A 22,663-nucleotide genomic window follows, 5' to 3' on the forward strand; every position below is an offset into this window, starting at 1 on the left:
AAAATCATAGTAACATTTTTTTTTAATTTGTATGATTTTGCAGGTTATTTGATATTTTAATATACACTTTAAATTAATTCGAATTATTATTTATTACTGTTTTGTATTTTTGATTATTTTAATCGATTCTGACTGATTCAATGTTACTCCATGACTTGAAACTGCTTGAACAAGCCTGTCATGGCTGCACCCATGAGGGGGTTTCCCGAAATCGTCGATGCATGGTCGGTCGTGACGTGCGCTCTTTGCTTCCGATTTTGCCTTGTTTTGTGTACTGTGTAAGTCAAACGTCTTAACTGTGCATAATTAATGTGTATTATTAGGCATGTCCACTAAAAATTGAAGTACTTTTAAATTGAGTCAGACCTAACTTATTGGCTGGGAATTGATAAGGCAAAATAAAAAATAAACATGTTTCACGCCCCTCCCGCTTCCTTTTTGAGGTTTCCTCAATATATTTTTATTTTTGAAATTCAGTTATAACTTTTCAAAAAATATGTCTAGGAAGTTGGAATGCTTTCTATAGCCTTGTTAAGATACAAGAAACATTTTAGGAAGGTTTTGTGATCATTGAAGGGGATGTAACTCACAGTCTCAGAACAAGAAATAAAAAAGGGCCTCCTTCTTTTTCCAGGCATTATTGTATACGCTAAAACAGCTCAAAGTATGGGTATTTACACCAATTTTGCGATAAAAATAGAAAATAAAAAGCCCCCTCCTCCTCCTTTTTTTCGAAAACCCGGACGTGAAACATGTTTTATTTTTTACTTGGCCTAAAAGAAACAATTTGGCGTTTAAATAATCTTAATCGGCCGTTTCATTCCAGAGATATGGCCTTTTGAGTGTTAGTTACGGTTTTATATAGGGCTGCTAGAACATGTTAAAAAGTTAAAGTCCAAAAAGGATTACTAACAGAAAGTGCAATTTTAAGGTACTTTTTCTTAATGTATTTATTAACTAGCGTTATCTGGAACATTATATTATATTTGCTTAAATAACAACATGAAAATAAGATCATCCTGAAAATTTAATCGATTTTGTTGACATACAACAAAAAATATAAGACCTCAAAACCCATGGTTTGTTTGGTGAAACCGCAAGCATGATCATAGATGGCCACCATGGAAAATATCTCCATAGAGGAGATGAACAATAAGTGCATTATGATAAGGATAATGAACTGAGTGCAATGCATTCGTCAAGATAATCGCACGCGCCGTGGAGTTATTGCATTTAGCTCGAGGCCGATAGGCTCAAGAGCTAAATGCAATAACTCCATGGCAAGTGCAATTATCTTGACGAATGCATTTGCACGAGTACATTATCCGTCATACACTTTGAGTGTAGGCCTATTAAAACAATAGGCAATATTAATTGCTGCATTCATTATATTAGTTTTAATATTAGGGAAAATATCTTACATTTTAAAAACACCGTCAGGACATTGACCAGCTACGTAGCATTTAACTGGTAAAGAAAATCAATCCCTGTATAAGGTAGCTATCAATGGTATCGATTGGCGCCATACGTCATACTTTAGTAACTTATTCACGCATGGTTTGTAACCAATTGACTTTATGTTGTGATCATTTAGAGCACTGAACCAGTTCAAACGATCGATTTAGATGTCCGACAAGTACTACGGTGAATATCAACTGGACTTTATAGCTCTATAATTTGAACTTTAAAATCTACTTATATTAAAAACACACGACATTGGGATTTAACAATTTGTTCAGTATTATCATAGGCCTTCAAACACATGTGTTTGAAGGCCTATGGTATTATAAAGCATGATCATGATATTATGCGCTAGTGTGTGTTTCGGGCCCGGCTATGTTATTTTAGATATAGGCCTACATGTATTTCATTTGTAAAATGCTGAATATTTTGCAATGGTGTCATCTTGTATAATTATGATCCACCTGTTTTTGGCCCTTTTTAATTAATAGAAGCTCGATTATTCTCATTTGATGTTTGATTTATTTGAGGTCATTAATCATAATTTATGACAATGATATTTGCACGAGCGATTGCCGAATAGGGTACAACTCTACTAGTCTTATTACAAGACTGCCCTACCCCAACCCTAAACCCTAACCCTAAACTCCGTAAACGAGGACGGGACTCAAGTCTAGCAAGTTGCACCCTATTCGGTAATTGTACCCTTTTATAGAACACCGTTTGTAACTATACCATTTTAACACCACAGAATGTATATTCGTACTTTTTTGATGGTATATATATCGAACAGACAATTATATAGTTATGTGACCTCTGTGTCGAAAGCGCCACCTAACTCTACTAACTATATGGTTATGTGAAAGTAGTATTTCTAGTATTTGAGCGTGCAACGTATTATCTAGAATCTATTGTTTAGCGTGCAGGTTTTAGATAATGCATTGTTTAGCGTGCAGGTTTATATAATTTGGGCTGTGAAGGGTAGTTCGCGAAAATAATGCACGGGAGAAGAATACATAACGATGAATAGAAACGGGCACTAGAAGTGTATTTCAAATGAATGGCGGTAGTCTTAAACATTGTTCAATCTTTTACGGTCAGCACATTTTATCTTCAAAAATTATTATATTTCATCATGACATAAGTTTGGTAATATTAATCACTGCCAATTTTGAGAAATTTGCTCCAACTCAAAGGTTATCTTTAATACGTATACATTGAGCAATACACTGTGTGTGCATGGAAGCCATGATGGATAGCATATGAAATGGACATGGTAGTGAGAAGTGCATGATTTGAGATGGGCATGGTAGGCTTAAACATTCTTAAATTTCTTAACATCCTGTACATTTTGTCTTCAAAAATAGTTACATTTTATGACTATGTAAGTTTGCTTGTCTGATTCACTCCAAATTTCGGAAATAATTGCGTTTGAACACCTGATGCACGGAATGGTGTCACTTCAACCTGTTGTAGTTCTCATCTCATTAAATTTTTCATTAAAAAAAGTTGATCTCTGCATGGAGGAAGGTCCTCTCTATTTACTGACCAATCAGGAAAAAGTTTGGTTAATGTTTTCCGGTGGAATCAGGAATTTCTTGAAACACCCTGATATAGGCCTACATTTGGATCAAAAACAAGTATGTACGCCATTTAACAGGCCTGGGATTTCTTGTATCGATCAGTTTCTCCATAGACAATACGTGTGTGAGTGCACGCACACAGTAAATGAAAAATCGTTCTAGTGGAAACTGTATGGACAGTGGGCATCCCTAGTATTATACTTTTTTTTTGTTCAGCTTGTAACTTTTCTTGGTCTGTAACTTTTAATTAGATTTGAAATTTTGATATTTTAAATTTAATTTGTTTGGTGTCAATGCAATGCCAACTGAATGGTGGGTGTAGTTTTGTAGTGGGTTCAAACTGCATCATGCATCATTTATATCAAATTAAAGCCCTTGAGTAAAGAAAGCCAAAACTGAAAACCTTTTTGTCATACCCATAGACATAGCACTTTCTGTAGCAAAGTTACATCTTGTCAAAGATTGACTTTCATCAAAAATATTCTGCTAGCAAAATTCCCCAAAACGGCATTTCGGTGGTGTTTCTAGATCTTAGTCTCATGATGATACTAGCTTTTTAAGTGGAACTGCTATCAAAATCCCTCTAATTCCATGTGCGAGTGTCTCATCACCATAAAAAATCATATATTTGGGTCAAGTGAAGTATAGAAAACATATTTTATTATTTATGTAGGTTTCCTTGACCAGCCCAGATGTGGTCTAATTCTGCATAAAACCGGGCAGCCTTATTTCTATAGATCTGCTGCGCATTCAAATTGCATTGTATTGCATCATAAAATTTTCATTTGTGTCCATGCTAATTATGTTTACACAACATGAACTCACATGTTTTCAAGCAAATTCGAGCGATCCGAGACTGAAGGACACCCTAGATAACATCTCCCAGATAATAGCTAATCACTCCAGCAGCCATGACATCATCATCTGTGGGGATTTCAATGCCTCTCTACATGGAACACCTCCCAATGCTCATGAACGAAGAATCAATCATCCTGCCCCTGGCACTCCCACATTCTACCACTCCAATGGGATTGATAAACCAACTGTGGACTACTTCATGTGCCAGAACATACAAGTAATGCTGTCAATGTGAAGGAGGTATGGCTGACAAAGATGAAGTCACTGCCACCAATGGCTCGGACCACGCCCCTGTGATCGCCAAGATATACAGCAACATCAGGAAGGCACCCAAACACCAGAAGAGAGGCCAAAAAAGCCTCCAATGAAAATCCCCGGCAACCCACGACTACAGAGAGGAAGTGGGCAGGTGCATTCTATACAAGGAGTGGGATTTGAGCCATCGCTTACTACCACGCTAAAAAAGGCAGCTGAAAAATTGATCCCTGCCCGTTCTCCCAGCGAGAGCGGATTGAAGAAATTCTCGCCTGCTGCTGTTACCATCCAGAATCAATGCAAAGCATCCTTTGCAAAATGGAAGATGGCCCTCAAACCACCGAAGGATCATCCCTTAACAGCCAAGAGGAAGACTGATAAGTGCAGGTTGCACCAGCAGGTACGGGCAGATGAAGCCAAGAAGAAAGCCGACCTTCAGGATGCCATTATGGCTTCGGTGGCGGCGGACCTCAAGCTATTCCATCGGCTCATAAACATACAGAGGAAGTCTAATGACCAGGAAACCAATACCCTCAACGTACATAACTCAATCTATGACGGTCCTGATGAGGTCCGAAAAGGATTTGCAACATACTTCAAAGAGCTGGGCCAGCCAAAGACAGCAGTAAACTTCCTTGAAGACCTTCATAAAGTGAAGCCTGAAGCAATCCTTGAGGGAAATGCACTTGACAACAGAGGAAAAGACCAGACAACTGTCTCCTATCAAGAGGTCCAAGATGCCCTAGACAGACTCAAAAAAGGGAAAGGGATGGACAGTGATGACATTGCGGGTGAACACCTTAAACACGCAAAAGACCATCTGGTTGAACCCCTCATGGAAATCTTCAACGCCATTCTCACTTCCCAGTACATTCCGTCTACCTTCCTGATTGGAGTCATCAAACCTACTTGAAAGAAGAAGGGCACAAAGGACGACCCAACCAAGTACGGAGGAATCACCATCACATCTACTCTGGGCAAGGTATTCGAGGATGTTCTCACCAAGAAGGTTGTGCCTTACTTTGACGACAAACAATCAGATCTTCAATTCGGATTCACAGCGGAGACGGCCATCCTATCTGCCACTCTTGCTCTGAATGAAGCACTTGTCAGGGAAGTAAGCAAGCCTTTGCTGATTGCTGTCTACCTAGATGCAGAAAAGGCCTTCGTCGTAGTATGGCAGAATAGCCTCCTGAGAAAGCTTGCAATGCTAGAGATACCAAATGACATGGAGCACCATAGCCCAATGGTCCAAAAACAACCTATCATCTGTGAGATGGAAAGGAGGTGACTTGGAGCCATTCAAAATCAACCAAGGAGTAAGACAGGGAGGTAAAATGTCACCGCTAGCCTACGAAGTCTTTGTAAATGACCTTTTCCTGGAACTTGAGAGATCTCAGTTCAGCCTGCGCGTTGGCCCAGTTCCAGCCGGCTGCACTACCGTAGCAGATGATGTGTTCATCCTTGCCGATAGTGACGAAAGTGCCCAGGATCTCCTCGAGCTAGTGTAAGACTACACATGCATCAACAGGTACACACTCAATACCGAAAAGAGTGTGGTGGTGATGTATGACACAAGATCCAGAGACAGTAAGCAGACTATCTTCCTGAATGAAACACATCTTGCGGAATGCAATGAAGCCACCCACCTAGGAATTCTCCAGGGCAACTACACCACCCTAAATAAGACCAGGTTAGAGCAAAATGTGAATCTTGCAAGGAAATCTATGTATGGACTCCTAGGAACCAGCCTTCATGGGTGCGATGGAATGAACCCCAATACAGCACTACACATCGTCAACATGTACATTGTATGTGATGCCTAGGCTAGTATATGGTGCAGAGACCTGGTGCAATGCCTCCAGACAAATCAAGGCCATCAGTAGATTTCACATTCGCACTCTGAAGATACTGCAGGGCCTACCTGACAGAACTGCCAACGCTGGAACCATGATTCTCCTTGGAGCCTGCCTGCTGCGGCAAGAATTCGCCAAGCCAGACTATCTCTTCTGTGGAATGCCATCAACCACCAGGAAAGCTACATATACCACATACAGAGGCAGTACCTCACTGAAATGCCAGACTCCTGGACTCTGGAGACCAATCTGCTCCTTGCACTCGACAATCTCCCTCCATTAATTGAGCTTCTCTTGCAGACACCACCTAAAGCAAGATGGAAAAATATGGTTAAGAAAAGCATCAGCAGACATTGGACGGAGCAGATAAGACAGGATGCTCCAATCCCTGGGTCCGTATGCACAAAAGAATTAGACCGGGTCTAAAGTTAGACCTGGTCTAAGCAGAATTTAGTTCCACCAGGAATGGACCTTTACTCTTATTTCCTTCCTAAAGTAGCTAGCAAATTTTTAAAGATTTAAATGCAAAGTTCAAAAATAATACAAAAGAACTTAAGAAAATGTAAAGAAAAATGTCCTTTCTCCTGGTATTAAATTCCACGTAGACCAGGTCTAACTTTAGACCCGGTCTAACTCTTTTGTGCATACGGACCCTGAAGTATATTGACACCACAATGTTCCAGATGATTCAACCCCACCCAGTGTGGACATGGACATCTGCCAAAGGAAATGTTAAGCTCTCCAAACGGGCTAACATCAGAGCAAAGCTGCTGGTAGGGACATTAAAGCTGCAGGGGAACATTGCCAGATTCAATCAGAACAGAGTGAACGCAACATGCAAGGTGTGCAATACAGCTCCGGAAAACAGAGATCACTTCCTTGTGTCCTGCCCCGCTCTGAAGGAGCTAAAAGACGCAGCAGTCAATGAGGTGATGAACATCACTCGAGGCACAGATGCATATGGTCATTTTCACGGTAAAGGGTGTAACTTTTGATTTTTAGGGTCAAGATTTCAAACCACTTAAATATGTTTCTGTTTACTGAAATCATGCATAGAAGCAACTTAAATTCAAGTAAAATAATGTTTCAAGGCTTAAACCTTTTGATTTCTAATAAAAATTTGACATTTGCATAACATTTTGGTTAAAATCTAAGAACAAATGTATTTTACATAACCTCAGAAAATTTTGACATGAAAGCTGGAATACATGTGAAATTCCATTCCAAAGTAAGTCAACAGATATAAGTTAAATTTTATACCATGTTTTGCTATGTTTGTAATTGCAGTTTTGAAAATTTTAACATCAAGTGTCATTTACAATGGAAATTTCCAAACCTTAAACATATTTTTAAAGTTTTAATTGGGTTCCTAAAATAATTTGAATGTCTAACTTCATGTACAAATACTACTTGATGAAAGGAACCTCCCAGCCAAGTTTCACAGAAATTGGAGTTATTTTTTAGAATTGGCAATTCAAGCGATTTGTGTTTCGGAGGCTTCAGTTAACAACACAGGTGATCATAAAAGTAAAATATTTAGCTAACTACTACAAGTTGACATAAAAAAATAGGTGAAAAATATCACAATTACCAATTTTCATGCTTTGCTTCTAAGTATTGAATTTCAGTTGTGACAAAAATTAAATTATCACAGCAAGTCATTTTTTTGTTTCGGAGGCTTCATGTTAACAATTGTTAAACATTGCAGAAGTAGTTTTTTGAAAACAACAGTGTTGGGATCATCTAAGCTGTTATTTTCTTGTGTGTATTGAATCAATGATTCTATGCGGCAGATATTGTAGATTTATCACACATTAATTTTTTCACCCATTTGTTAAGTATGGTGTTTTTTGCATGTGAAGCCTCCGAAACAGGCTTTTTAAGGTATCAGTATATTTTTCAAACATTAACCATAATGTCAATTTTTTTAAATTTATGACATTCTGCACATATCAAGTAATAATTACAATGCAGATATCATTATGAAACACACCAATTTAGATATGCATAGATGATAATTAAGTTTACTGTTGTTTCGGAGGCTTCATTTGTTTCGGAGGCTTCAATTGTTAACGGAAAGTTTGTATTGGGTCCCATTTTCAAACGGTGATATATATCTCCACGATTTAAAAACATGTGACTTGAGGATCTACTTTGCTACATTTTGATAAATAGATTGGATGAGCTCTTTTATTTATATTTGCACAAGCTTGCTGAACAGTTTGTTTCGGAGGCTTCAAAAAGTTAACGGAAAAACGGCTATTTGAAGTCAAGATTTTATAAAATTTTTAAAAGCTTGCAAATCGGCTAATTTTTGTTACCCATTTCAAGTTAAGATAACAACTGTTATAAATCAAGAAGAAGTGAAGAAATAACCAAGAATTATGAATCAAAGCTACACCCACAAAGTTTGTTAACAATTGTTAACGGAAAATGAAGCCTCCGAAACGACAAATATCGAAGTCCGGTTCTCAAAAATACAGGGCCGTTCACAATTAAATCTAATGTGGCAGTGTTTACTGAACATATGACTGTACTTTCAGGATAAGAAAAATTATCCATGAACTAACTGAAGAAAACACAGGGTTTTACAAAATGTTACTGTTTTTTATAGTTTTTCAAAATGGCAATATTAAGTACATTTAAGCCTGCTAAAACTGAACGCAGTAACTCCCAAAGCTGATTATGCTACCCAAGGTAGCTGCTAACTAGATGACTTATGTGGCCAAAAATTATGGAATTCTGTGGCTTTGTTAGAACACTACGGATTAAAATGTTAAAAATCCAAAGTTACACCCTTTACCGTGAAAATGACCATATGCAAAAGTGATGGAGGCACTTAGGTCGGAATGAGACTGTGCAATGATGCAGCTAAATCCTCAGCACTCCAACATCTTGGAAACTGCCAGCCTCCCGATAGACAAGAGGAACGCTATTGAGAGGATAGCGACAATTATGCACCATAATGCACCATGAACTGATTCCGATTAACTGTTTGAATTAACCATTTGCATGCATGACCATTTGATTTTCGTTAGAGCATGCTTAATTTGTGTTAGAGGCCAGTTATTATTTGCATGCCAATACATTTTGCAGTGTATCTGTAATTTTGATTTGATCTGGTTGCTAAGTTATTGAGTTGTGCTAGCACCACCTGATTCTAGATGTTTGCCTGCACTGTTTGCAGTGGCGGCACCATGGGGGGGGGGGGCAAATGCCCCCCAGTCAGAACTCTTGCCCCCCCCAGAAAAAACCAAAATTGTGAAAATGTCCAATTTTTGCGGTAATTTTGCGCAAAATTTGTTGATTTTGCCCCCCCCTGAAATTCACTTTGCCCCCCTTATGCCCCCCACCCCCCGAAAAAATTTCCTGGCGCCGCCACTGACTGTTTGACGCACTTTTGTTTGGATGGATTATGCACGCATTCCAGATCCGGATACGCAATGCTCCTACGCTCTCCGGCTGGGGGCTTGTTTGGTTTTTATTTTGCCCATTTAAAAACCCAATTTGCTTAGTTCCTGCATAAAAGCAGAGGAGCGTGGGTGATTGGTTCTGGTTCTGGTACTCCAATAAAGCATGATCCTGCATTGCGTCAGGGGTGTGTTCTTAACTGTCGATGTCATCAAAAAGGTCACAAGCCTTGCTTTAAAAAAATTTGAATTTGGAGTGCTCATCGAAAATTTGGTGGGGTAGGTGGTTCCAATGCAAGAAGCTGTTGGAGTAAATGGTCGTTCTAGTTCTTGGTCGTTGAAAAGAAGAAGGATGAGCGTGTTTCAGTTGTCGTGTAGGTTGAGTTAGGTGATGTTTCCATTCAACATCCACTTATTAAAGCTACCATTGATTGTTCATGTCATTTTGTAGTAGTTTAAGGTGTAGTGTAAGTTGTAGTTAGCGCTTAGAAACCTTTGTATTTTGCGCTTTAAAATGTTAATTATTATTATTATTATTATATTATAGATCATGGCTGTCACACTGGAATCCCTTGAGTAGTCATTTATAATTTTTGCAGTACACCTTTGATGAGAGCGTATTTTAAGTGATAAGCATACATCTCTTATTTACTGTGTTGAAACGTACTTGTCTTTGATTGGCTGCTGAGGTAATATGCTGTTGCTGAGTGGAAATTTATAAATGAACTGCAGCGACCGCGTAGGCGTTGTTAGCTCCGACTTTGCAACATCACGTTAGCACAAGCTCGTCAAAGGTTTACTGCAAATGTTATTGCATTGGATAGCACTTTCTGGCAATTTGTTCCAATTTTCCATCACTCTTTGGCTGAAGTATTTTTTGGTGTCTAGTCTTGGTCTTGTTTTGCCTAGTTTTGGGAGTGTCCTCTAGTGCCCTGGTAGTCTGCTTTCTGAAAAAGGTCTGGATTGATCCTGTCAATTTGGTTCATGATCCTGTATGTTTGAATGATGTCTCATCTTCCTCTTCTTTTTTCCATTGTGGTGAGGTTAAGTTTCTCTAATTTCTCTTCATATGTGAGATTCTGGATGCTGGGGATGAGCTTTGTTGCTCTTCCTTGATATTTTTCAATGACCTTGTCCTTTTCCATGTGCGGGCTTGCATGATTACAACAGACGGACTATCATTGAAGACTTGAGTTCCGCAGTCTTAATTCATCATGTCTCGTCACTATTGATCCATCATCATGAAATGTTCATCATGCTCACATCATCATGTGGACTTTTAATGTTGAAATTTAGATCTAAAGTTATTCGATGAGTCGAGTTCAGTCAACTGTATGTTTTGTCAGGTTGCCTATTTTGATCAGTCCAAAATTTTGTTGAAGTTCAATATTAGCAACATTTTTGATGCAATCGCCCGTCGTGATCGGGTGTGTTTACTACTGAACTTTCATTGCTTTACACGGTGTCATGGTTCTGCAAATCCAACTAGATTTCGAATGCAATGGTCTATAGCCTCGATTAGTGGTTAGACTTCTCAAGCAAGGCATAGTTTAATTTTATGTTTGGATTTTGAGGTGCTGTGAATTCACATATTCTTACTAACTTCTTTGTTTCAAGGTCCCATAGAGTTGGTTATATTGTTGTGGTTGAAACATGTCCTGGCTGTGCTACAACAACATATCTCTAAAAAATATGTGAACAAAGTTATGTTGCAAGTTTTTCAGATAATTCTGCTTTATTACATCATTTTTGTTCTGCTTTAAAAAAAATTGCACTTACCTATTGTACCCACTTATCTATTGCACCAGACAAACTGCCCATACTCTGATCAGCTCGTAATAATAGGCGGGACTCATAACATCATGGATTGATATAGAATGGCTTACACACAGCTAGGCACAGCACCTACACGACTTGATCGACATGTATGCACTTTTGTGAATTTACGCGGGCGTTAATTGGGACTCAATTTACTCGTGCAGTAACATATTAACCGGATAATTCTCGCCTATTACGAGCTTATCATATTAGTGTTTTACTTACTGTCAAAATTGAAGTGAAAAAGCATGTGAAATCACAGACATGTTTTATTTATGCTTATAAATGTATGTTTATCATATTTATATACAGAAAGTAAGTAGAATGAGTGGAAGAAGCCACTAAGATGGGAGATATCGTTGTGATAGAGCCATTCTATGGCGGCTCACACAAGCAGCTACTTGATCTGCTCACTGATAAGCTTCCTGGCTGTGACACCTTCACCCTACCTGCAAAGAAATGGCACTGGAGAGCAAGAACATCGGCTTTATATTTTGCACAAGTTATTCCAAAAAAATGCCAGAATTACAAGTAAGTTTCTAGATATATTGGAGATGAAAATGTTGCATGTTTTAAATAAATTCAGTAAAGTGCTTGAAATAGATGGAGTCTACAGCTTGATTTTACCCTGAAAATGCCAAAATAACCCTCAAAAATTAAATTACAGGGGCAATTTTTAATATAAAGTAGCCCTTGAAAGGAAACTATTTGACACTTGTGGCTCTAAGTAAATTTCGGTTTAGAATATTTAGCCCTTGAAATCCTGAAAGTAGCCCCCGAATATTCAATTTATATACTGGGACTGAAATTAGCCCCCTAAATTTTAAAAGTATTTTGTGGCCTGAATCAATATCATTAGCGCTCCCCCTCTGCTAAAAAACGATCTCTGACCGAAAAATGATAGCAACATACTCTAGCATCGAATGCGTAACTATCATGTGCCAATTCGAAGCTAGAGTTCTTGAGCAAAGTAAACTCAGTAGACAAGGTTCTTAGTATCTGATCCAGATTTTGCACTAGTGTACGTTTCAGCAACACCTGTTGCCTTTATCACCAACTTACCAAAACCTTTGCATTGCTTATCAACACAGGGTATTATTTGCGAGTTCAGTGTTGAATCTTGCTGAGCTAGTAGCTCTGAGACCAGACCTAAGCACCACACATAAGATTCTTTATTTCCATGAACATCAGCTTGTGTATCCTGTGAGAAAACAACAAGAAAGGGACTTCCAGTATGGATACAATCAAATCCTATCATGGTAAGCTGTTTTTAATTCCACATGGGCAGTGGGCACTAAATTTTTTATTCCTTCCTTGGTCGGAGCTGTGTGTATCACATACACGAGTGTAAACACACAGGCGATAAACAATCGCACTGATTGACTGATGAACTGTCATAACAAGAAGACGGTTGACCCATTGGTCATCGGCGCGTAGTAGGGGTGGAAACCTCGCCACTTCTACAAGATCGTTGACGACAGCGCGTACCTGGACCACGGAAAAAATAAAAAAATTAACTTTACCTGCCTAATTATTGGCCTAGAAGAACTATTTTGATTGGTTACAAAGAGGGGTGTGTCATGTATTGAGCCAATCAGAGATTGTGTACATTGCACTTACCCACTTCTGGCACTGAGCAGTCAATATTTGAACATTGTTATTTTCTTGGTAACTGCTTTGAATACAAAAAACATGATAATAAAAGTAGCACAAAAAATTTCTTCGTTGGCAGTATTATATTATTTTAATAAAATTTCTATTTGTTTTATATTACAGCATGGTTGCAGACCGTGTGCTCTTCAACTCCAAATACTGCATGGAATCATTCCTAACATCAATCACATCATTTATGAAACTCATACCAGATAACAGGCCTAATGGACTAGAGGAACAGATTCGTCCAAAATGCCAGGTGTTATACTTCCCTATTGTGTATCCCAGACTAAAGGAATTGATGGTAGCAGACGACAGTGGCTCAAATTTAAAGAATGGTTGCTTTCAATCTGTACCCAGTAAGGAGACTGTTTTAGACAAAAAGGAAAAATTGATAAACACCATTTCATTGGATTCAGCTGTAAAGACAATTGATAGTGGATCGATTGGGCATCAATCAAATAGGGACTTATCACCTTCTCCACCTTTGCTAATAATGCAGCGTACTGTATATGCTAATTTAACCTTATTGTGCCAAAATAATTCCAAAAATCCTAATAAAAATGCTGAAATCGAAGAAACAGACTCTAGTTGCAGTCATTCTCTTGCAAGTGGCAACAACACTGGCAATCCAGAAACGTTGAAATCTATTCCAAATATGGAGGAAAGTACTATGATTGGAGATGAAGAATCAAGGGCACTGGTGTCTGATGATAAAGGTTTATTGAATGATAGAAGTAGATTATTGCCTATAGTGGCAGATGGTCAGTGTCGGAGGAGTGAGCGGGAGTCATCACTGCATATTGTATGGCCTCATAGATGGTAAGAAAATTTGGAATTAATATGCATTGTATGCTTTATTCGCTGGCTTAGTGCTCGTTAGAATATGATCGTTCCTAGGTCAACTGGCTCACGCTTTCTTTGTTATGAACCACTGATCGAAATGATCACAACACAAAGCCTATGGCATATCATAATTCGGAACAGGTGTATAAGCCCAGCCTTGAACCAGTAACCAATGGTTACTAACGTGCACTATGGCAGCGAATAAGAATAATTTACATGCAATGTATAATTGGGTTCACCTCAAGTTAGGTACTGATGTCATTCCTTTTTCGCTGTTGCGCCTGAAGCATGCCCAAACCGCCATTGTTTGTGTGTGTGTGTACACTATTCTTGATTAACTTTACGTATACTAATACTATTCGATACTGCGACCAGCAAAATACGCACCTTCATGGCTACCAAACCGAAGTATAGGAATAAGTATGGCCTGCTCAGTGCCAGAAGTGGGTAAGTGCAATAGCTTGCCTTATGTAGGTGAGTACAGTATAGGTGACCCCGGAGCTACGTCACTTCCGGTCAGGAGCCGTTGAAAACAAAGCACAGTGCGGCGTAAAACCCAAACAACAGCACAACATCGGCATTTGCGTTTTGTTTGTTGTCAATGGCATATAATCCGGATGTTAAAAACTTACTCGGATGACTGTGGTGACCTATACTGCTTGTAATTTGGCAAATGTTCATAGGGTAGCTATTGCACTTACCCACTTCTGGCACTGAGCAGTCAATATCATGACCGTATATGTTAAATGGGTGTATCCAGATCGACATCCTCATTTCTTTCTCCACTTTCTTTATTCTATCAAAGTGGAGATTTTGGCATCAGAGGAAACTCAAATTTTTCACATAATCCCAGTAAAATTGTAAGCCTGAATTATATTCCATTAGATGTTATGATTGAAGAGTGACACTGATAGCCTCATCCCCGTTGTATTTTTTTTTTTTTTTTTTTGCTTCTAATATCAAAAACATTAGGGCAATGAAAAAATCTCACTGTGCCCCCTCAATGTATAGGCCTGATACATTGTAACAAACTTGTGGAGTCTCACACTCAAAACCACACCACAAACACATCTATGGGAATTGTTAGTTATGATAGGGAGATTACGTAGCAGTACTTCTCTTGCTTTACCTACCTGTGAATAATTGCAAATTGTGGAATGATGATTTGCCATGCTAATACTGAGGGTCCACACAGATTTCACATGTGACTGTACATGCCTAGTGTATGTGTATGTTGGGGTGAGTCTGTGCTGGGATTCATTGAGTTGAAATTCAGCTTCTCAGTCTGATGTACTGTCTCTGACCACAGTCAACATAGCCAAAACTTTGAGAGACGTATCGGGGGGAGGGGGTGGCTTGAAATACCAAGACTGGCTCTAAATATTGGGAGAAATGATACCGGGACCAAATTGCTGAGTAGTTGTAATGGCTACAATGTTCTAATTTTGGCCCATTTGATCATTAATTGCATCTCTTTTTCCATTTTTCTGTGAGTGGATGCTATAACTTATATTGCTTATTTCAATAGCAGTATATGGTTAAAACTAATGAAAGGAGTAAAATATTTGAGAATTTCGAGACCTGCAAGATATAATTTTGCAGGTCTCTGTCTTTATCTCGGATATCAAAGTCTTGGGTTTTGGTCTCAGACCTCAAAAGTCTCGGTCAGGAAAGTTTTTAAGTTTGAGACCTCAAGACAAAATATGATTTTCTGTTGTTGTTCATTACTTAAATCACAATCATTTCATCATACATGTATGTATTTAATCGAGTTCTACAATGTATTGGGGACTTCAAGTCAATGTCGAAAATGGTTCTGTTGACCTACAAACACAACAAATTTGGCCGATTCCGTGCAAGTTGGGACATGTGTAAACATTACAAATATGCCAAAAAATCATGTTTAAAAACAAAATATCCAATTTCATATTTATATATGATAGTACATTATGGCTTAAATATACAAACTGTGGCGTCTTGCACCCAAAACCACACAACAAACACATCTATGGGAATTGTTAGTTATGATAGGGAGAATCATGTAGCAGTACTTCTCTTACTTGACTCACCTGTACTTCTACTTTATGGAATAATTACAAATTAATTGAGCTTATTGATTGTGGAATGATGATTTGCCATGCTAATACTGAGGGTCCACACAGATTTCGCATGTGACTGTACATGCCTAGTGTATGTGTATGTTGGTGTTAGTCTGTGCTGGGATTCATTGAGTTGAAATTCAGCTTCTCAGTCTGATGTACTGTCTCTGACCACAGTCAACATATCCAAAACTTTGAGAGACGTATCGGGGGGAGGGGGTGGCTTGAAATACCAAGACTGGCTCTAAATACTGGGAGAAATGATGCTGGGATCAAGTTGTTGAGTAGTTGTAATGGCTACAATGTTGTTCTAATTTTGGCCCATTTTATCATTTTTCTATTTTTCTGTGAGTGGATGCTATAACTTATATTGCTTATTTCAATAGCAGTATATGGTTAAAACTAATGAAAAGAGAAAAATATTTGAGAATTTCGATACCTGCAAGAACTTATTTTGCAGGTCTTGGTCTTGATCTCGGATATCAAGGTCTCAGGTCTTGGTCTCAGACCTCAAAAGTCTCGGTCAGGAAAGTTTAAAGTTTGAGACCTGAAGACAAAAATATGATTTTCTGTTGTTGGTCATTACTTATTTCTTACCCTAAATTTCAATGAATATTTGAAACCCACAATCATTTGATCATAATTATCAAATTCTACAATGTACTGGGGACTTAAAAAGTTACTGTCGAAAATGGCTCTGTTGACCTACAAACACAACAAATTTGGCCAATTCCGTGCAAGTTGGGACATGTGTAAACACTACAAATATGCCAAAAAATCAGGTTTAAAAACAAACCAATTTCATATAAGATAGTACATTATGGCTAAAATATACAAACTGTGGCGTCTTGCACCCAAAACCACACAACAAACACATCTATGGGAATTGTTAGTTATGATAGGGAGACTCATGTAGCAGTACTTCTCTTGCTTTACCTACCTGTACTTTATGGAATAATTAATTGATAGAGCTTATTGATTGTGGAATGATGATTTGCCATGCTAATACTGAGGGTCCACACAGATTTCGCATGTGACTGTACATGCCTAGTGTATGTGTATGTTGGTGTTAGTCTGTGCTGGGATTCATTGAGTTGAAATTCAGCTTCTCAGTCTGATGCACTGTCTCTGACCACAGTCAACATATCCAAAACTTTCCAATACAATTTTGGTTTACCCTGCGCATCCTATTTTTTAGGGTTAGGGTAGGGGTTAGGATTAGGGTTATACTTATGTGCAGGGTATACCCAGCGTTCGAAATAGGGCCGGTCAGCCGGCCATTGGCCTGTAACTTTTTGCACTGGCCGGTAACCTTTCTGACTGGCATCTAGTTGCCGGCCCGGCTGGCAGGTAACTTTTTAAGGTCAAGCCCGGCTGGCCTGTAACTTTTTTAGGCATATTTCGAACACTGGGTATACCAGAATTATTCCAACTTTTCTCACGTTTATAATATGATTGTTTGTGTATACTACAGAAAATTATTTGTGCACAATTTCAGTTTGTGATAATTATACATGAAAAAATACCCTGTTCTACGGGCCCAGCCAACCGAGATTTTAAGAAATTGGGGGGAAACCATTTCCTGTACAAAAAAAGGCCACCTTTCAAGAAGAGTCGGTCGGTCAGTCTGCCCATAGAACGGTGTGTTTTTGTCATCGCCTAACAGCAGGATCTGAAAGAAACTAAGATGGTCAAAGGTAAGGTCCTGTCTTATTTCAAAACCTGTAATACAATATCAAATTCTTCACTTCCTTTTGTCTGGGTCACTTCCCTTTTGTGGGATTTCTTGTTAATCTATGTCAGTTTTATATTTCATAAAATCAGTAATCTTGTGTTGCAGGGAACATGATAAAAATCCAGAGCTGTTCTTCACCACATTATACAAATTAGCTGAAATGGGTTTGGACTTCAGGTTGTCAGTTCTTGGAGAACAGTTCTCTGAATGGCCAGGTATGCCCTAATCTTTTAATTTGTGTTCAGAAATTAATACAATTTACTAAAACTATATTGGAATAGATGTTTCCTTTTAATAATTGTTTTGTAATTAATTTCAGATTTTTTCTTCTCCTATAAATATTTGTTATCTATGCCAGGCTACCAGGAATGATATTTCTTATTTACCATTTTTTGTCTATTTCAGAAATATTTCTTGATGCACATAAAAAATTAGCCAACTATATTGAACACTGGGGATATCAAGACTCCAAGGAAGACTACTACAGAGTCCTAATAAAGGCAGATGTTGTAGTCTCCACTGCAGACCATGAATTTTTCGGAGTAGCCATGTGAGTATAATGTTACAACTTCTTTAATTATGTACATTTTTTGTGGGCAGGAAATCTCACCATGAAGTTGTAAATTTACATTGTTATTTTGTTTATTGTATTTGAGTCAAAAAAGAATTGTAATACCCTTAAAGGTTACTTTGTCTTGAAGAAGTCAGAGCTACTCCTGACGAAAGCTTGACAGTTCTAAACTTTTCAGATCAGATGGCAAACCCATTAAAAAAACTTGCTAACCCTTAAAGGTGTTTAATAATTTTTCCCTGACATAGTTGTGTATGAGCTAGAATTCATGATATTGCATTGTAGTTACAGGGTAATTGTCACTGTTGGATTAGAAGGAACTATCACATTCAATATACATGTAGTGAAAAAATACAATTTCTTCCCACGGAGATAACATAAAATTAATTCCCATGGAAGATAATATTTATTTTATTGAACTCTAATATAACTGCAGCTCATGATATTAGTTACAGGGTGGCAGTGTCCGACTAATTAGAAGGAAGTCTTATGTTCAATATGTAGTTAAGAAAAGAAAAGAAAATTTCTTCCCACGGAAGATGACGTTTACTGAAATTTAATACTACTGAGATACGATCAGGGTTGCCAAACCCGCGATTTGGTAGCCCAATTGGGCGACTTCTGAAGATTTTTTCCGCTTCTTTTGACAATTTCCTGTCTCATAGAAACCAATGGTTAAGAAAAAATTTGGGTGACTTTTCAACATTGGCTCCCGCGACTTCGGATAGTTTCATGCCCCCCACCCCCATTGAAACAAATGGTAGAGAGAAAAATTGGGTGACTTTTCGATTATTTGACCCGCGATTTGGGCTGAAATCTTCTGGCAACCCTGGATACGATGCATGTGAGCTCAAATCCAGACTGTTGTTTATATTACCCTGTTTTGTTACCATATGTTTACTTTCCAGGTTAGAAGCTGTACACTGCGGTTGTTACCCTCTTTGCCCAAACAAGCTGGCCTACCCAGAAATATTCCCAAGTAAGTGAATTAATCAAGATAATCAAGACTGGTTTCAATTCTGGTTTCACTCTGGATAATGTGAAACAGTCTTTATTTTCAATGGGCTATTCCATTTAAAATCCACACTACCCCTGTGGAAGATTTTGGAAATATCTGACACAGAGAGAGTATGAATTTCAAATGGAATGAGCACATTAGGCAGTTCCAAATGAATTTCATACACCCTCTGAGAAATATTCAACCTGGATCTTCCCCTGAGGTAGAGTGAGTTTCAAAATGGAGCTGCTAATATGTTAATTCCCTTTAAATTTTAAATGGAATAGCCCAATAAGACTGGAATAGTAGTAACATACTCCACAATCCTTATCCTGGGCTTAAGATTTGCATATGTTAAATAAACATTTAAGATTAGAGAGTTGCAGAAGGGAAGAGTAGGATTAAAATTCAAACACACACAGGTGCAGATTCAGGGTTTTGAAAGGGAGGCTCACTCCTGGAACTACATGTATCAGCATCGCTGGGGGGTTATTGAGTAAGATATATGCTGCCAATGGGGTATTATTGGCCATTCTGGTGAGTGGTGAGGTCAGAAAAGTTTGCCAAAAAGGGAATTGCCCATTTTCATAGTATCTGAACAGGTTTGCAATATGTACATACAAAGCAATATCTCTTTTTGTGATTGGGGAGGAGGCTGAATACACGCATGTCACACACATAACTTCATGTATCATGAGGTGGTTAGAGTTTTATTTCAATATCAAGATTCTTACAAAGGATTTTTTACAAATTATTTGATTCTTACAACAGAATTTTGTGGGATCATATCAAGATTCTTGCAAATTATCAACTCTTTATATGACCCTTAACTCTGAAGTTTACAAGAACAATGTTTGATTTTTTAAATGTGTAAATCGTTTGGCAGGAGTTTTCTTTGAGAATTGATTTGTGTACAATTGGCTATTCCATTAAAAATCCACACTACCCCTGTGGAAGATTTAGCTTAAGTCTTCCACAGGGGGAGTAGGAGTTTCAAATAGAATAAACAATCTGGTAACTTCCATTTGAAATACTCACTCCAGTTGTAAAAGATGTAGGTAAAGCCATAATACAGGGGGAGTATGAGTTTCAAAATGATTAACCCTGACCAGTTACATTTGAAAAACATACTCCCTCTGTGGTAGATATTTACAAAATCTTCCACAGGGGTAGTGTGAATATTAAATGGAATAGCTCAATATAGAATGCAATAGTTGACAAATGTATCTAGACAGTGCAGGTATTGCAGATAGCCCTTCAAATTCTTGCTAAAATATGAACCCTGAAGGCAGTACGCATATTAATTTTACTGTATATTATTTCACAGAGGAGTATTTGTACAACACATCACAGCAGCTCATCAAGCGACTTAGGGAATTCTGTCGTCATCCGAATCTTGTCAGAAAACACACAGTTAAGGTAGGAAAATTACGTTATTTCAATGGCACAGACAAAATGTTTACCAATATCACCTTTTGCCTGTACAAAATTTTTCCACTGTATGTCCTCAAAGAATACGAGTTCTGTTTAAAATAACGAACTTTTCACCAACGATATATCAGTGGGTCTTGTCTTGCCATTTTTGAATAAAGGACAAATATGTAAAAGTCCTTAAGCGATCGGATAGCAATGTTTGCACAGTATCTTTTGTGGGATCTGAGAGCACATCAGACACGTTAAATTGCATCCTGAATATGTGAAATAAATTTTGTATTATATTGCAAATTTCAAAAAATCTAAATTATTTCATATCAGAATGACATTCCTCATATTCAGAATGCAATATGGTGTGGCTGATGTGCTCTCAGATCTCACAAAAAATACTGTGCAAACTAGGCATGAGATTTTTCAGCTGATTAGCTAAAAAGCAGCTGCCAGCATGGACTAGTGATTAACTGTGACGTCCCCATCCTCTAATCGAGTTGGGTAGTTTAGTTGCCACTCCCAATCATATTACATTTGATCATGCCAAATCCTCCTTGTGATACCCTCAAATTCAAGGTTTGCTATTTTTCATATCATATTTTCCATTCAGGTGGATGTCACACGCTACTCATGGGAGCAATTACAGAAAGAGTACTTGACCTATCTCTCACCTACTGCTGCACAACAGGAATGAATAGGCAGGAAATAAGAACACCTGGCAGGACTGAGTTTGTATTATATACAATCATGATTGTTTTTTTTAATGTAAATTAAAGGAGTATTTCGTGATCCTAGCATCCTCTTTATATATGACATTTTTCAGTAGATATCCACGAAAAAAGCTTATTCCCAAAATTTCAGTTGGTTCTGATTTTGTGTTTGTGAGTTATGCATGATTATGTGTATTACACTGCTCCATAGACAATGTGTTTTAATTTCGTTCTGGTGCATCAAAACGTAATTCAAATTTCACAATATTTTTGCTATACAAATTAATCTGGAAGAAATTTTTTGTACATAAACATTATGTAGCCAGATGTTTCCAGTGGTATAAAAATCTCAACTTTTTTGGAGAAAAGTGCAGGAGGATGATGTGGATCATGAAATGCCCTTTTAAGGGATATGCAGAGATACTGCTCCTAGAAGTGATCAATTGAGCAGGAAGGTGATTTTCCATCTTTGAGAATTAAAAAAAAAAAAATTTGCTGTATGCATGTAAAATCATTTTTTTTTGTTTTCTGTTCACCTTATTTATCATTAATACCTATATCATACTGTAGTTTGATCAGCTCATATACTGGGCGTGTTAATGAAAACATTTGAGATGCTCCTGGTACAAGACAATTGTCGAAATAAAATATATTGATATTAATCCGCGATATTATAAGGATCACCAATTACGAGCTGATCAAACTATAGCAATGGTAGCATGTGAGAAAAAAATCACTAGTGATTTATCCCAAGTAGTGATTATGAAACACTACCAGTGTTCAGTCGTAGCTAGCGGGATCAATATATCGGCATGCACTTTTCTGATCAAGCGATGGAAATACCTCAATTTAAAAAACTTGCTATACTCTCTTTGCGATTTTTTGGTATGATATAGGCATGTGATATGTCTTTGCAGCAAAGTTGTATCTGCAGTATGGGGACTTTGGTTAGCTATATACTTGTATATTTTGAATAAGGAGTATAATCAGGCATGTAGCCTGCCTGGTCATTCAGAGGGGGCAGAAGTCTTGTTACTCAAAATAATGTGAAGGGGGCTGACAGGGTTGGGAAAAATTTTAATTTCCTGGGCGGATAAGTCCAACCAAGTCAGATTTCTAGCGAGTGGAAATGTTCATATTTGCCTGAAGCATGTTTATTAAAACCCTACTGAAGGTACAGTGATTATAAGTAATGTAATTTCAAATGACTGAGCCAAGATTGCATGATATTAAAATTGATAATGACATCAAGACCCGATTTCGGTATCATCTTGTGCTTATCAACTCTTAAACAACAAAGGAAAGCGATAAAGACTTTGTTTTTCTGCTTTTCCCAAGTTCCAAGAATGCGTGAGCATCATAAACAAACCCGGCTATGGATATGAA

General features: G+C 37.9%; 1 protein-coding gene and 3 non-coding genes across 4 annotated transcripts; all 4 read left to right on the forward strand.

Moving 5' to 3' along the window:
• The first annotated feature begins 11,587 nt into the window (after nucleotides 1-11,587).
• On the forward strand, nucleotides 11,588-21,284 carry LOC140159684 (tRNA-queuosine alpha-mannosyltransferase-like). The gene is made up of 8 exons (XM_072183178.1): nucleotides 11,588-11,772; nucleotides 12,333-12,500; nucleotides 13,018-13,716; nucleotides 17,680-17,789; nucleotides 17,980-18,124; nucleotides 19,054-19,124; nucleotides 20,470-20,561; nucleotides 21,178-21,284. The coding sequence occupies exons 1-8, from the start codon at nucleotides 11,588-11,590 to the stop codon at nucleotides 21,259-21,261; spliced, it is 1,554 nt and encodes a 517-aa protein (XP_072039279.1). The 3' UTR covers nucleotides 21,262-21,284.
• Nucleotides 14,892-15,034, forward strand: LOC140159749 (small nucleolar RNA U6-53/MBII-28). Its single transcript, XR_011859915.1, has one exon. It is a non-coding gene; the product is annotated as a small nucleolar RNA U6-53/MBII-28 (small nucleolar RNA).
• Nucleotides 15,859-16,001, forward strand: LOC140159750 (small nucleolar RNA U6-53/MBII-28). Its single transcript, XR_011859916.1, has one exon. It is a non-coding gene; the product is annotated as a small nucleolar RNA U6-53/MBII-28 (small nucleolar RNA).
• On the forward strand, nucleotides 16,820-16,962 carry LOC140159748 (small nucleolar RNA U6-53/MBII-28). Its single transcript, XR_011859914.1, has one exon. It is a non-coding gene; the product is annotated as a small nucleolar RNA U6-53/MBII-28 (small nucleolar RNA).
• Nucleotides 21,285-22,663: the final 1,379 nt, after the last annotated feature.

This window comes from Amphiura filiformis, chromosome 8 (genome assembly GCF_039555335.1).
Source record: "Amphiura filiformis chromosome 8, Afil_fr2py, whole genome shotgun sequence".
NCBI classification, from domain to species: domain Eukaryota; kingdom Metazoa; phylum Echinodermata; class Ophiuroidea; order Amphilepidida; family Amphiuridae; genus Amphiura; species Amphiura filiformis.